This window comes from Mycteria americana, chromosome 23, assembly GCF_035582795.1.
Source record: "Mycteria americana isolate JAX WOST 10 ecotype Jacksonville Zoo and Gardens chromosome 23, USCA_MyAme_1.0, whole genome shotgun sequence".
In the NCBI taxonomy this organism is placed as follows: Eukaryota; Metazoa; Chordata; class Aves; order Ciconiiformes; family Ciconiidae; genus Mycteria; species Mycteria americana.
In genome coordinates, this window is record NC_134387.1 from 2,633,405 (window position 1) to 2,648,334 (window position 14,930).

Genomic DNA, 14,930 nt, shown 5'->3' on the forward strand with positions numbered 1-14,930 from the left:
GCTCGATTTGAGGGAATTTGGGGGTTTGGCATCCTTCGGGGCAGCCGGTGGAGGTGCAAACCCCAAAATCTCTGTCCCCCCCCTCCTGCCTCTGCAGAGCAAATCGTGGAGAAGGACGAGGGGCCGTATTACACCCACTTGGGCTCGGGGCCCACCGTGGCATCCATCAGGGAGCTCATGGAGGAGCGGTAAGGGCCCTCGCCCCATACCGTCCCGTCCTGGGGGGCCGTGAGGGTGAGATGGGGCTTGTGAGGGCGAGTGGGAGCCCATGAGGGAGAACAGGGGCTTGTGAGGGGTCCTGTGAGGATGAGTGGGGTCTATGAGGGATCCCGTGAGGGTGAGTGGGGACCCATGAGGGCAAGTTGGGGCTTGTGAGGGTGAGCGGGGTCCTGTGAGGGCGAGTGGGGTCCCGTGGGGTCCCATGAAGGTGGATAGGGTCCCATGAGGGCGAATGGTGTCCCATGAGGATGAGCGGGGGCTCACGAGGGCGAGTGGGGTCCCGTGGGGTCCCGTGAAGGAGAGTGGCATCCTGCGAGGGTGAGTGGGGACTCATGAGGGGTCCCATGAGGGCAAGTGGGGTCTAGTGGGGGTGAGTGGAGTCCCGTGAGGCGAGTGGGGGCCTCGTGAGCGTGGTGGGGGCGAGCGGCGCTGATGCCCGTCCCCTGGCAGGTACGGCGAGAAGGGCAAGGCCATCCGCATCGAGAAGGTCATCTACACGGGGAAGGAGGGGAAGAGCTCCCGGGGCTGCCCCATCGCCAAGTGGGTGAGTGCCTGCGCCCTGGCTCTCGTCCGCCCTCGGACCCCTCCCTGGGGTAACCCTCCTGCCCGTCCCCTCCCTGCCTGGGGACGAGGAGGTCCCCCGCCGGCGGTGGCTGCAGCGGGCAGGGGCGGGATGCTTCATCTGCGGCTGACAAGGAGGAAGCGAGAGCAGCCGCCCCCAGGGAAACTCCACGGGGTTTCCCACCCTCGGCACTCGCCGAACGGCACGTCCGTGCCTGCGGCCCCGGAGCCGGGCATGTTCCCCCCTCGGTTTCCCAAAGCCCATGGGGGTGAATGCAACCATGGGAGCCCCCACAGCTCTGTCCCCCCAGATCCCCACGGGGTGCTGTGGAAGGCAGCCAGGACCCGCTTTTGGGGTCCTCCCCATCCCGGGAGGTGTTTGCCATCGGAGTGGTCTGACTCGGCCCCTCTGTTTTCCAGGTGATCCGGAGACACAACCAAGAGGAGAAGCTGCTGTGCCTGGTGCGGCACCGGGCCGGCCACCACTGCCAGAACGCCGTCATCATCATCCTGATCCTGGCCTGGGAGGGCATCCCCCGCACACTGGGCGACACGCTGTACCAGGAGCTCACCGACACCCTCACCAAGTACGGCAACCCCACCAGCCGCCGCTGCGGCTTGAACGACGAGTAAGTTGCACCGCGCCACCGGTCCGGTTCGGGGAAACGGGGTGGGAAGGGGATGCAGGGGTCCCCCCTGTTTTCGGAGCTGCCATCACCGCGCCGGCGGCTGATGCTCCTCTGCGGTGTCCCTCCCGCAGCCGGACCTGCGCGTGCCAAGGCAAGGACCCCAACACCTGCGGCGCTTCCTTCTCCTTCGGCTGCTCTTGGAGCATGTATTTTAATGGCTGCAAATACGCCCGGAGCAAAACTCCCCGCAAGTTCAGGCTGGTGGGGGACAATCCCAAAGAGGTGGGTGACGCGGGCGGAGCCGGGCAGCACCGGCAGGGCTGTGGGTTTGGACCTCCTTGTACCCCCAGCTCCAAGTTTTGCAGGGGGGAAGCCTGAAAATAGGATTCCTTGTGGGATTTTTGATGAATTAGGGAGATGGGGGAAAGAAAGCCAATCTGGTGAAACCAGAGGGCAGGCTCGCCTTGGCATCCCAGAGCCAGGACTTTTGGTGTGACAGCAAGTGCCGGTATGGGGTGGCACAAACGGGGTCTCTCTAGAAACCCCAGGGAAGATGCCAGGGGGCTCATGGGTCGAGCAAGCGAAAGCACAACAGACGCTGAGGCTGGAGGCTGAACGGCCAAAACCTCACCAGAGATTTAAGCCACGTGCTTTGCGTGGTGAGGGACATCGTGGGACGGGTCGGATGCCGTGTGGCGTTGCGGGGGCTCTGCTGCTGACACCTCTGGGTGACGTCCTGCTCTTTTCCTTACCGCAGGAAGAGCTGCTCCGGAAAAGCTTTCAGGACTTGGCCACCGAGGTTGCTCCGCTTTACAAGAGGCTGGCACCGCAAGCCTACCAAAACCAGGTACTGGCCACCTGCTCGTCCACTTCGGAGCACGCCGGCCCGGTGGCCGGCAGAAACGGGTGCGGGGTGGCGGCGCGTAGGAGATTTCAGATAACTGGAGCCCTCTCCTCCTTCTGCCAGGTTACCAACGAGGACGTAGCGATAGACTGCCGGCTGGGCTTGAAGGAGGGGAGGCCGTTCTCCGGAGTGACGGCGTGCATGGACTTCTGCGCTCATGCTCACAAAGATCAGCATAACCTCTACAACGGCTGCACGGTGGTAAGCAGGCGGCCGCTGGGACTTCTTGGGATGCCCCCCTCCCACCCCCCGTTTCAGGTTGCTCCTTTTTGAGCCACTCGGTCCCCGCTGTCCCCAGCCATCCTACCTGCATGACTCCAGTGGCCGGTCTGCGGTGTTTGCACACCTCAAATGAAACCCTTCAGGTCTGTGGGGTGCTGAAGCCACCCCAGCTAGATGAAAGCTGGGTCCAGCTAGGGAACCGTGCGTTTGCTTTTGTCTGACCTAAACCCCGCGGGAGGTTTCTGAATGCTGCTGGGAACCGGTGCGGGCTGCGGGGGATGCCAGGCTGGCGTGGCTTCACATCGATGGGGGGAATAAGGAGGAGGTTTTGTCCCTGTCCTGCACGGGCCACATCCATCAGCGTCCCGCTGATGGCACCCTGCGCTCCCCCAGGTCTGCACGCTGACGAAGGAAGACAATCGCGTGGTGGGGAAGATCCCCGAAGATGAGCAGCTGCACGTCCTCCCCCTCTACAAGATGTCCAGCACGGATGAGTTCGGCAGCGAGGAGAACCAAAACGCCAAGGTGGGCAGTGGGGCCATCCAGGTGCTCACGTCCTTCCCCCGTGAGGTCCGCAAGCTGCCCGAGCCCGCCAAGTCCTGCCGGCAGAGGCAGCTGGAAGCGAAGAAAGCCGCTGCGGAGAAGAAGAAGCTGCAGAAAGAAAAGCTGATGACGCCGGAGAAGATCAAGCAGGAAGCGCTCGAGCTCCCCACGCTCCAGCAAAATGCAGGTAACGGGGGCAGAGCCGAGGTCCTGCCGCCCCGAGCCGTCCGGAAAGCGCGTGAGGGGACAGGGATGCGGTTGGGGGCTTTCTCGGGCTGGCGGCGTTGAGCGCTCGGCTTGTCGGGGTGCAGGATGGCGTTTCTGTGGCGCCTGGGTTTTTCCCCGTACTGCGGTGCGGTGGGGAGCTCTCGCCGCAGCCCAGAGCGTGGGCGCCAATCGGCGCCAGCACACCGGGCGATGACGGGCAACGCTGACCTCTGCGCCTGGCCGGTGAGCCCATCACCTTGGGATTTTCAAGTCTGGCCGAATTTTGGGGGTCCTTGCTCCCCACAGGCAGTTTCCTCGGCCGGCGGGTCACAAGGGGCTGTGTGTGTGCTGTGCCCGCAGGTATGGCGTTGAAAAGCGGGCTGCCCCCGCAGCCGCTGAAACCTTCCATCAAGGTGGAGCCGCAGAGCCATTACAACGCCTTCAAGTACAACGGCAACGCGGTGGTGGAGAGCTACTCGGTGCTGGGGAGCTGCCGGCCCTCCGACCCGTACAGCATGAACAGTGTTTACTCTTACCATTCCTACTATGCACAGCCCAATCTGCCTTCCGTGAACGGGTTTCACTCCAAGTTCGCGCTTCCCTCCTTCGGGTATTACGGCTTTTCCAGCAACCACGTGTTCCCCTCGCAGTTTCTGAATTACGGGGCGCCCGAGAGGAGCGGGAGCAGCTGGGTGAGCAACGGCTACGAGAAGAAGCCTGACGTCCCGGTGTTGCAGGAGAACCTCAACCACACCTATGGGAACGCCGATTTCCCCGAGCCCATCCCGCACAGCGTCCGGAGCAAAAACCATCACCAGCGCACCTATGAGCGGGCTAACCGCTACGCCAGCCAGCAGAAAGCAGCGGTGGCCGGGGCGCACAGGACTAGCTCGGGCTCGGAGGAGGCACTGCCGTTTGCACAGAACTGTTTTGGCAGCCGGCCCATCAAGCAGGAGCCCCCGGACCCTCCGCCCACCATCGAGCCCCTTCCCGGCGCGGTGGCCGTGCCCGGCGCCAGCTTAGCCCTGCCGGCCATCCCGGCGCGTGGCGGGGGGCCGGAGCAGCGGTGGAGCCCCTTCAAAGCGTCCCGGGGCGCGTCTTCCCCCGAGAGGACTAGCACGGCGGAGGGCTCGTGGAGCGCCCTGGCGCCGAGCTCGGGTGGGCGGGAGAAGCCGAGCGCCTTTGACGCTGCCATGCGCTTGCCGCCGCCGGAGAAGCAGTGGCCCAACGTCCTGGCAGGAGAGGCGGCAGCGGCACGCGGCTCGGGCTTGCTGCCGAAACCGTGGAGTCCCTGCAAGCTGGGGGAGGCGGCGCTGGCCGGCACGGGCACCTCGAGCCTGCTGGGGCCGCTGGGTTTCAGCTCGGCCTTACCGGGGCTGCCCAGCTTCCCCGAGGAGCCGTGGGGCTCGGTGAAGGCGGAGGAGCGGAGGACGCCGGCACCCAGCCCGGGTCTGCCAGAGAAGCCATGGGAGGCGGTGGTGGGTGAGAAAGGGGTGGTGGGGCCCCACCGGGAGAAGCCGTGGGACCCCTTCGGCCTGGAGGAGGATCTGCCAGAGAAGGCGGTGAAGGAGGAGGAGGAGGAGGATGAGGAGGACGAGGAGGAAGAGGAGGAGGAGTGGTCGGACAGCGAGCACAACTTCCTGGACGAGAACATCGGCGGGGTGGCCGTGGCACCTGCCCACGGCTCCATCCTCATCGAGTGCGCCCGCCGCGAGCTCCACGCCACCACCCCGCTGAAGAAACCCAACCGCTGCCACCCCACCCGCATCTCCCTGGTCTTCTACCAACACAAGAACTTGAACCAGCCCAACCACGGCCTGGCGCTGTGGGAGGCCAAGATGAAGCAGCTGGCGGAGCGGGCTCGGGCCCGGCAAGAGGAGGCGGCACGCCTGGGTCTCCCGCCGGACGCCAAAGCCTTCGCCAAGAAACGCAAGTGGGGCGGCGCGTTGGCCACCGAGGCGCCCAGCAAGGAGAGGAGGGACTCGGTCCCCACGCGGCAGGCGGTGGCCATCCCCACCAACTCCGCCATCACTGTGTCCTCCTACGCCTACACCAAGGTGACGGGCCCTTACAGCCGCTGGATCTGAGACGGAGGCAACCGCCGCGGCCCCATCTTACCTCAACCCTCGGCAGCGCCGGAGCCCGGCGTTGCTTCGTGGTGCTTTCTCCTCGGGCGTGGGGGAGAAGAAAAAAAAAAAACACAAAAAAACGGCAAAAACGAAGCAAAACACAACAACAACAAAAAAACCCAACCCACAGAAAGCGAACCCAACACGCACGCTCGGAAACAGCGGAGCCGGCGCGGGCGCACGCCGTCGGAGAGCTGCGCTTGGCGAGGAGTTGGCAAACAAAGCAAAACTCGATTGAAAAAAAAAGAAAAAAAAAAAAAGAGGAACGATGCTGTTTGACGCATTTCGGTAATCTCATATTTATATCTCCACGTTTTTTTAATCTAGCCTCGTGCGCCGTGCGAACGGAGGGAGAAGTTTATAGCGTCCTTTCGCAAAGGAGAGGTTTTTAATTCCACTTAAAAATACCTATTTATTGGATTTTATTTTATTTTATTTTTTACTCTGACGACAAGACGAAGCCGATCTTCGAAAAAGAAGCCAACATCGAAAAAAAAACCCCTAAACACAAATAAAAAAACAACCTGAACACCAAACCAGCTTAAAGGCAAGAGGTGACTCCCTCCAGCTCCAACGCGTGGGGGCTGGCGGCATCGTGTGCTTTACCGTCAGCCGGACACGCTGAACATCCGATTATTTTTTTTCCCAAGGACCTAAAAATACCTATTTTGCAACTCGAGGAGTCCTTTCTTACAGCGACAGGAGACCCGCTCGCGAGCGGGATGTCCTGGGACGGCGCGTCTTCACTCGGCTCCTCGCCATCGGCGGGATCGGCTCCGCCGGGACGGAGCGAGCCGGCGTCTTTCCCGGCGCCGGAGACCTCAGGACACGTCCGGGCTGGGGACTGCCGCTGCTGGGGTGCCGCGCTCGGGCTCGGACTTGGGGGCTCCTTTGCCGGCGGCCCCGGGGAGAGCGACAGCGGCGGCGTCTCTAAAGGAGCCGACAGGACAAAAACAGAAAGAAAAAAAAAAAAATACAAAAACAGGAAAAAAACACAAACCAACCCCAAACTGTGAATAGCTAGTGTTGCTCTCTGTACATCACTGTTGCTAAAGTCTGGTGCTTTCCGTCTCCGGGGGACTTTCTCCGTGCGATCGGCTCTGGGAAGAGCGAATCCCAAGGCTTGGCTGGCCAAAATCCCCGCCGGTCTGCCTTCCCCGCCGGTGCCGGCGAGCCGGTGCGGTGGCGAGCGCCGCCGGGGCTCGGTGCTTTTTCTCTCCCCGGGTGCCATCCCTCCTTCCTACGGATCGCCGTTCTTCCCGCAAAAAAACCCCAACACGTAACCCAACGACGACAACAACCGCGTGGTGCTTTTCGAACAATCTCAGTCGAGACTTTCCGCCCGTCCCCGATGCCGAAGCCGTGCCGGGATGGACGGGCGGGTGGGCGAGCTCCCCCGCGGCTCGCCGGGAGGGCGGCGTGGCCGAATCCGGGTGCCGGCGTCCCCGGGGTCGTTGCTTTTGCACTTTCAGGTGCCTTTTGGAGAGCCAGCGAGCCAGCGCCGACGCCGTCACCGTGCAGAAATCACCTTGTGTTTACTGTCACCCTCCTTCCTTGCGCACTGGCACAGATCAGCAGGATCTCGGTAAAACAGCCTGAACATTTACGTGGTCTGATTTTAAACCTGTAAATAGGGAAAGAATTTTTTTAAAAGCACTTTCACCTAGATTTAAAAACAAAAGCGAAACTTAAAAAACAACTCCCCTCTTCCCCCCCCCCCAACAACTTGAAAGCAGTATGTTTTAAACAAGATTATTGTGGGAGAACTGTAAATACTGGCAGAATATTTAACATGCTTTGTCCGTCCTTCATAATTAATTTTTTTTTTTTTTTTTTAACCGTAATCTGTAAAGTCGCGTATATTTGACAAGGAAACTCAACGAGCTATTACCGCTTTTCTTATAAATACCCAATAGCATATCAGGATTGTAAGAGTCGATGGCAAGTCAGATTTTAGGGATGCCCGCGGGCGATGCCGGTTCCAGCGCGGGGACCCGGTGTGTCGATGTGGTTCGGAGGGCGAAAAGGGGACCCGGCTGATGCCCGCCAGCGGCGTTCGGCGGGGCCGGATTCGGGTGCCGGCCCCGGTTCGCGTCGCCCGGGGTCTGGTCTGACTGTCGTGGCGGGGGTGCCTTGCGAGCTTCGCCTGGATGCGTTTAGAGTCGGGAGGAAAAGGGGTGCGTTCGGAGAAGGCGAGGGTCCGTGTAACCTGTCTAAGTCCTGCTTCCTCGGAGGTTTTTTTTGGTGCAGGGAGGGGGTTCGGTCCGGCGCGGCGTTGGCTCCGGCGGGTTCAACCCGGGTAAGCGGGGAGATGCCGGCGCTGCGGGTCGGGGAGCAAGAACTGCTGCAGTCTCACGTTTTTACACTACATAATGTCTAACCTACCTCAAATCTCAGTCATTAAAAATTAGCACGCTTCAGACTTCTTCTACGAAAACTAGAAATCTATGCACAGCTCTTTACCCCTTGCTGCTGAGAGGCTGTTTTTCAAGCAAAATCTTTTCCTTTACCCGTCCCGGCGGCCGTGCTCATCCCACCCGCGCCGAAGCCAGGGGGGCCGCGGCGTTAAGGGGGACTCGCTGGGGGCGGGGGGAGGGGGGGGGATGTTTTTAATCGCTTCGGGGTGGGATGGGGACCTAATTTTGCAGCACGTCGCGGCCACGATGGCGCTAGGACAACGCCCGCGGTAGAAAGCCTGGGGAGAGCTTGGCGTGGGGAGCCCCGATGGGCTCCTGCCACCCCGCTTCGGTTTTTCCGGCCGCGATGCTTCGCCTCGGGCGGGGACCGGGGGACACGTTTCGGGGGTCCCCCCTCCCCATCTCGACGCTCTCGGGACGAGGCACGGGAAGGAGAAGGAAACCAGAATCCCTGAGGTGCCTCAATTGCTGATTTTTCCTTTTAATACTGGAGTATGCTTTGTGGGCTCTATAAGGCATATTTTTATTAAATGAAATCTTCTAATAAAAACGGTGCTATGGTGTTTTAACAAACTGTATCACGCTTCTGCCTGATTCCATCTCGCTGAGGTGCTACTAATGTATATACGAAACTAGGGAACCAAGAAAAAAAAAAAAAAGCAATGTCGTTGAGAAGGAAGTTTACTTTTCTGGAGCGACAGCTCGAAGCGTGCCGGGAGCCGGTTGGGTTTATGCAAACTGAAATCGGTGCCGTGTCGGAAATGTCCCACCAAAAGGGCTCGCGGTGGAGCCGTTCCCCTCCGGTGCGGGGCCAGGGTGCCGGCGGGAGAGCCGTGTGTGGATGTGGCGCTCGGACGAGGTGCTCGGCTGCGATGCTCGGGCACGGTGCTCGGCCACGTCGTGGACGTGGTGCTCGGACGTGGTACATGGACGCGGTGCTCGGCCAGGGCGTGTGAACGTGGTGCTCGACGGCGGTGCTTGGACATGGTGCGCGGACATGGTGCTCGGGCACAGTGCTCGGCCAGGCATCATGGACGAGGTGCTCGGGCACGGTGCTCGGCCACGCATCATGGCCAAAGCGCTCGGGCATGGTGCTCGGCCACACATCGTGGACATGGTGCTCGGACGTGGTGCATGGACGCGGTGCTCAGCCAGGGTGTGTGAACGTGGTGCTCGACCGCGGTGCTTGGACATGGTGCGTGGACATGGTGCTCGGGCACGGTGCTCGGCCATGCATCATGGACGTGGTGCTCGGATGTGGTGCGTGGACACTGTGCTCGGCCAGGGTGTGTGAACGTGGTGCTCAACCATGGTGCTTGGACACGGTGCGTGGACATGGTGCTTGGGCACGGTGCTCGGCCACGCATCATGGCCAAAGCGCTCGGGCACGGTGCTCGGCCATGCATCATGGCCAAAGCGCTCGGGCACGGTGCTCGGCCACACATCGTGGACGTGGTGCTCGGATGTGGTGCATGGACACTGTGCTCTGCCAGGGTGTGTGAACATGGTGCTCGACCGCGGTGCTTGGACACGGTGCGTGGACATGGTGCTCGGGCACGGTGCTCGGCCACGCATTGTGGACATGGTGCCCAGGCATGGTGCTCAGCCACGCATCGTGGACATGGTGCTCGGGCATGATGCTCGAACGTGGTGTGTGAACATGGTGCTCGACTGTGGTGCTTGGACATGGTGCTCGGGCACGGTGCTCTGCTGTGGTGCTTGGACATGGTGCATGGACATGGTGCTCGGGCACGGTGCTCGGCCATGCACCGTGGACATGGTGCTCGGGCACGGTGCTTGGATGTGGTGTGTGGACGTGGTGCTCAGGCACGGTGCTCAACCGCGGTGCTCGGACATGGTGCTCGGGCACGGTGCTTGGCCACGCACCATGGACATGGTGCATGGACGTGGTGCTCAGCCACGATGCGTGAAGATGGTGCTTGGCCGCGGTGCTCGGACACGGTGTGTGGACATGGTGCTCAGCCAGGGTGTGTGAACGTGGTGCTTGGCTGCGGTGCTCGGTCGCGGTGCTTGGCAGCGGTGCTCAGACATGGTGCGTGGACATGGTGCTCAGCCGCAATGCGTGAACATGGTGCTCGGCCGTGGTGCTCGGCCACGGTGTGTGGACGTGGTGCTCGGTCACAGTGCTCAGCGCAGTGCTCGGACACGGTGCTCGGACGTGGTGCGTGGACGCGGCGCTCGGGCAGGGTGCTCAGCCCCGGTGCATGGGTGTGTTGTGCATGCACGGTGCACGTGCACGGCGCACAGGCACAGTGCAAGGGCATGGTGTGTGGGTACGGTGCTCAGGCACTGTGCACGGCCACGGTGCTCCGGCACCGTGCATGACCATGGTGCGCAGACACGGCGCTCGGGCACGGCGCAAAGCCGTGGTGCATGGCCACGGTGCTCGGGGACGGTGCACAGACACGGTGCTTGAACAGGGTGCATGGGCACGGAGGGGGTGCTCGGGCACGGTGCAAGGGCATGGTGCATGGTCGTGGTACTTGGGCACGGTGCTTGGGCATGCTCCGCAGATACGGCGCTCGGGCACGGTGCTCGCTCACCATGCACGGGCACGGTGCTTGGCCGTGGTGCTTGGGCACGGCGCTCACCCACCGTGCACGGACACGGTGCCCCGGCACAGATGTGGCGCTTGGGCACCGTGCCACCCCCATGGCGCTTGGGCACGGTGCTTCACCGTGGTGCCGGAGCACGGTGCACACGCACGGCGCACGGTGCACAGACCCCCTGCACGAGCCTGACGCGCGGTGCCGGTGCCCGCTGCAGGGCCGCCCTCCCGGCACCGTACCCCGCTGCGGCACCCAGGCCCCGTGCCCACCGGCGCTCAGCACCGCGCTCGGCACCGCGTTCCCCCCAGCTCCCTCGGGCTCGTTCCTCTCCCCGAATCACCGGTGTCTCCCCCGCGGCGAGGGCTCAGCCGGGCATCCCGCTTCTGCCCGTCTCTTTCTTTTCCCCTTTTTCCCCCTCCTTTTTTTCCATTTTTTTGGGGTTTTATTGGTGCTACTTTCTTCCCCTTCGGCTTCCCGTCAGCGCCGGGGCAGCAGCTCCCCCGCGCCCCCCAAACCAAGGCAAATACCTCAACCCCCCCAGCCCCCCGCAGCGTCGCGGCAGCGAAGGCGAGCGAAACCGGGGCGAATCTTTCCGAAATCAGGGATCCTTTCGCAGCGGTGTTTCTTCCTTAGGTTTCTTTCCCCCCCCTCCTTTATCCCTTTCCGCCCGGGTTTTTTCCTCATTTTCCCGCATCCTTCAGGGATTACCAACCGCCGTAATTTCAGCCTCAGTTTTATTCCAGGAGCAGGTTTTTGGTTTTTTGGGAATTTTTTTTTTTTTTTTTTTTTTTGCCAGTGGGTTTTTGCACCGCGGTGAAAAAAAAAAAAAAAAAAAAAAAAAAAAGAGGTAATAATCCAAAATTTAAAACTAAAGCGCCGTTTCTTCTCGGATTCGGGAATTCGGTCAGAGGCGGGGGGTTTATTTTCGGCATTTTTGTTGGGGTTTTTTTTTTTGGGATAATTGAGGAGGGGAGGTGGGACGGCGGCAGGCGGAGGGGGGGGCACCGCGGGGGTGTCCCGGCGGCTCCGAAAAATTCACACTTGAAGATTTCTTGGTCGGCTCGGGACTGTGGTTACTTGAAATGAAGTTTTTTTCCGGGGCGGATCGAGGACCGGTAGATTTTTTTCCCATGTCTCAAGGCAATAGGATTAATGTGTATTAAACTGTAGATACTTCTAGGACAGTAAATTTATGCTGATAATTTTATTTTGTATAATTTTCCCTTTTTCTTTTTTCCCTCCCTCTTTGTGGTTTTTTTTCCCCCTTTAACACCCTTTTCTTTCTTCCTTTCCCCCCCCAGTGTTTTTGGTAAATTTATTTTTTAGGATGCCTAAAAATTGCAAGTTTGGATCCTCCCCCTTTCCTTCCCCGGTTTTGGTTTTTGTTTTTTGTTTTGTTGTTGGTTTTTTTTTTGTTTTGTTTTGTTTTTTTTTTTTTTAATTTGTATTTTATTCTAAGTTACGCGCGGCCGGCCGGGCCGCGAAATGTATTATTCCTGATATCTTTAAAATATTGTGGGTGTTTTAATAAATTTTATATTTATTTTTTGCACTCAACACGCGGCCCCTGGTGTTCTGTTTCCTGCTGGAGGGGCTGGGGGGGGGGCAGGATGGGGAGCTGGGGATAGGATGGGGGGGGGGGGGGGGGGGTGTCAGGATCGGGCCCTCTTGGGGTGGGGGGGGGCAGGATGGGGCCCTGTCCATTGGGGGGGGGCAGGATGAGGCCTTCTTTATTGGGGGGGGGGGGGGGGAAGGATGGGGCCCTGGGGATGGGATGGGGGGGGTCAGGATGGGGCCATGTCTATTGGGGGGGGGTGTGTGGGGAGGTGTCAGGATGGGGCCTTCTGGGGGGGGAGGGGGCAGGATGGGCCTCAGGGTATGGGATCGGGGGGCAGGATGGGGCCATGTCTATTTGGGGGGTCAGGATGGGGCCTTCTTGGGGGGGGGGGCGGGGGGGTGTCAGGATGGGGCCCTGGGGATGGGAAGGGGGGGGGGCAGGATGGGGCCCTGTCTGTGGGATGAGGGGTTGGAGGATGGGGCCCTGTGTTGGATGGGGGGGGCAGGATCGAGCCCTGCTCGGTTTGGGGCCCCCCGGGGGTGTCAGGATGCGCCCCCCCCCCCCCGCCCCTCCCCCGCCGGCAGTGGGTGTCGGGCGTAGTCCCCGCCAAGGTCCTCCGAGCCGCTAGGGGTCGCGGCGGCGGAGGCGGAGCAGCCCCAGCCCCGCCCCCTGTGCGAAGCACGCTGCCATTGGCTGGGCGGCGGGTGACCCCGGGGCGCGGCTCCGCGTCCGGCAGCGGGCGCGCGCCGCCCAGTATGGCCGCCGCGGCGGGGCTGCTGGGCCGCGGGCCGGTGCGTGTCCGCTGTCTGTCTGTCCGTCCGGGTCCGCCCCTCCCTCTGTCCGCGCCCCCCTCCCAGCCCGGGGATAGGGAGCGGGGGCGCTTTGTCCGTTGTCCGAGACCCCTCCCCTTCCAGGTTTTTTTTTTGGGGGGGGGGAAGGGGGAGGTGTTTGTCCGTCTGCCCGCGTCTCCCTCTGTGTTCCCTCTTGTAACGGGACCGGTAACGGTAAGTGCGGCCTGCGCCTCCTCACGGTAAGTCCCCCCCGGTAACGGTGGACGTGTCCTCCGCCCCCTCACGGTAAGTGTCCCTCCCCCCCCGGGGCCGGTGAAGGTCACCTCCCCCCCCCGTGTCCCCCTCCCGGTACCGGCAGCGTCGCGTCCCGTCGCGTCCCGTCCCGTACCCACCCCCCCGCCCCCCAATGCCGGTGAAGGCCGCCTTCCCCCAGCCCGCCGGGGTGGGGGGTCCCCCCGCGGGGTCCCCAGCCCCAGAAGGTTCCTCAGGGGTGTTTTTACCCCCCCCAGCTCTTCCTGCGCCGCGGCACCTGGCGAAGCTTCGCCTCGCAGACGGACGGGGAGGCCCGAGTGACCCGGGTCCTGCGGGAGAAGTTCCCCCGCGCTTCCGCCATCAAAGTCGTGGATATATCAGGTACAGACGAAGCTCTTTCCTTTCCTCCTCGCCCCCAAACCATCCGCGCGCTTTGTGACGGAGGAGGCGAGTCTATCCCCGGCCCCCCTCCCCGCTGTGGGGAACCCCCCTCCCCCCAAATGGGTGAGGAACGTGCGGCACAAAGGACCCAGGTCTTTGCTCAAGCGTTTGCCGCCGCTTTTATTTTTCTAGGCGGCTGCGGCGCCATGTACGAAATTCACATCGAGTCGGAGGACTTCAAAGAGAAGCGAACGGTGCAGCAGCACCAGATGGTTAACCAGGTGAGGGGGGCTGCAGCCCGGCCAGCGGCCGTTGCGCTCGGGCCCCGTCTGTGCGTGCGCGCGAGCGTGCGCAGCGCTTACGGCCGGGCGCTCCGCTTGATGCTTGCGGTGCGTGTGTGCGCGCAGCGCTTGTAGCTGAGCACGCCGCCGGCAGCGCTTCACCCAAGTCGGGCGCTGTGCGCGCGTAGCCGGCTGAAGCGCTGCGGGCAGAGCGCTCGGCTGCAGGCGCTGCACGCGCAGGGTGAGCATCAAGCGCTGCGCAGACAGGCAGCGCCAGCGTCCGAGCAGCACGGCTCTTCCGTCCCCATAAACGGGGTGGCTGCGTGCGCATGCGGCGCTTTAGCGGGGCGCTCTGCCCGTAGCGCTGACAGCAGGGCAGCACGCGCGCGTACACCCAGCACTGACAGCTCGGCACTCGTGTGCCTGCACCGGCGCAGCTGGGCGCCTGCACCCACGGCGAAGCGCTGCACGCACAGCGCGAGGACCCAGGGCGAGTGTCTTAACAGCGTAGCCCTGCCCTAAGTAGCGTTTTCCCGCCTTCCCCGTACTAACAGGGAGACGGGAACGCTACGCCAACACTCAGCGGCGTCGCTGCGTGTACAGCACCGCCTCCTCGGGCACTCTGGGGTGTACACCCCCCCATCAAAGTGCTGCGCCCACATACCAGAGCATTAACTGCTGTGCCCACATACCACGAGGGCATTAATTGCTGCGCCCACAGACCGTACACGTGTCTCAACAGCAGCGCCTGCCCTTCCCCGTGTCCCTCATCGTGAGGTAGCAGAGCCGTGTGCCTGTAGCACTAACCGCGGGTGCTCTGCTTGGGGCACTGCGCATGCGTGAGCACACCCAGCGTGCTGCGGCCTGCACGCGCTGTGAGCGTCTTAACAGCGTCACCCTTCCTTTTTTTTTTTCCCCTCCCCAATAATAAACATCACAGCCCTAACCGCTCGTGCAGCACTTCACAGTCACCCTCTGTGCGCATGGGCAACTGTGATAAGAGCGTAGCTGCGTGCAGCGTTTAGCCCAAAAAGCGCTGGCTGTGGCCCCAGGGGTCTACTTTGAGGTTCGAGCGCAGCAGTGGCAGTGCTGGTCTGTTGCAGGCACTGAGCGAGGAGATCAAGAGCATGCACGGACTGCGCATCTTCACCTCCACCCCCAAACCTTGATGCTTGTGTTGCCGACCGGTCAATAAAGATGCTCTCAGAGGTGCCCGCAGGGCTCCGGGCTGATGATTATGAGGCTGCCGCCTCCCAAAGTGCTGCA

General features: G+C 62.0%; 3 protein-coding genes across 8 annotated transcripts in view; all 3 read left to right on the forward strand.

Annotated features, from left to right (window-relative positions):
• Positions 1-8,407, forward strand: part of TET3 (tet methylcytosine dioxygenase 3) — a 30,085-nt gene extending 21,678 nt beyond the window's left edge. For all 5 annotated transcript variants that reach the window (XM_075523794.1, XM_075523795.1, XM_075523796.1 and 2 more), the window contains 8 exons: positions 98-188; positions 670-763; positions 1,201-1,409; positions 1,541-1,691; positions 2,167-2,256; positions 2,377-2,514; positions 2,929-3,265; positions 3,646-8,407. In XM_075523794.1, the coding sequence (XP_075379909.1) occupies positions 98-188; positions 670-763; positions 1,201-1,409; positions 1,541-1,691; positions 2,167-2,256; positions 2,377-2,514; positions 2,929-3,265; positions 3,646-5,372 (2,837 nt within the window). In that variant the 3' untranslated portion in view covers positions 5,373-8,407. The remainder of the gene's footprint in view (positions 1-97; positions 189-669; positions 764-1,200; positions 1,410-1,540; positions 1,692-2,166; positions 2,257-2,376; positions 2,515-2,928; positions 3,266-3,645) is intronic.
• Positions 8,408-9,140: 733 nt separating this feature from the next.
• LOC142420188 (uncharacterized) lies at positions 9,141-10,082 on the forward strand. 2 transcript variants are annotated; one of them, XM_075523800.1, is made up of 3 exons: positions 9,141-9,658; positions 9,815-9,827; positions 9,958-10,077. In XM_075523800.1, exons 1-2 carry the CDS (start codon positions 9,141-9,143, stop codon positions 9,825-9,827), a joined length of 531 nt encoding a protein of 176 aa, XP_075379915.1. In that variant the 3' UTR covers positions 9,958-10,077. The 2 variants fall into 2 exon arrangements, with proteins under 2 accessions (XP_075379915.1, XP_075379914.1); XM_075523799.1 differs by having other exon boundaries at positions 9,141-9,827; positions 9,958-10,082.
• Positions 10,083-12,666: 2,584 nt separating this feature from the next.
• On the forward strand, positions 12,667-14,876 carry BOLA3 (bolA family member 3). Its single transcript, XM_075523720.1, has 4 exons — positions 12,667-12,750; positions 13,260-13,383; positions 13,576-13,664; positions 14,768-14,876. Exons 1-4 carry the CDS (start codon positions 12,715-12,717, stop codon positions 14,831-14,833), a joined length of 315 nt encoding a protein of 104 aa, XP_075379835.1. The 5' UTR covers positions 12,667-12,714; the 3' UTR covers positions 14,834-14,876.
• The last annotated feature ends 54 nt before the right edge of the window (positions 14,877-14,930 follow it).

Bases quoted from the DNA above. Each gene is read 5' to 3' on its own strand.
- LOC142420188 (XM_075523799.1), top strand. From the start codon at position 9,141: ATGGTGCTTGGACACGGTGCGTGGACATGGTGCTTGGGCACGGTGCTC.
- BOLA3 (XM_075523720.1), top strand. From the start codon at position 12,715: ATGGCCGCCGCGGCGGGGCTGCTGGGCCGCGGGCCG. The intron at 13,384-13,575 runs GTACAGACGAAG...TTATTTTTCTAG, and splicing joins CAAAGTCGTGGATATATCAG to GCGGCTGCGGCGCCATGTAC. The intron at 13,665-14,767 runs GTGAGGGGGGCT...GGTCTGTTGCAG, and splicing joins AGCACCAGATGGTTAACCAG to GCACTGAGCGAGGAGATCAA.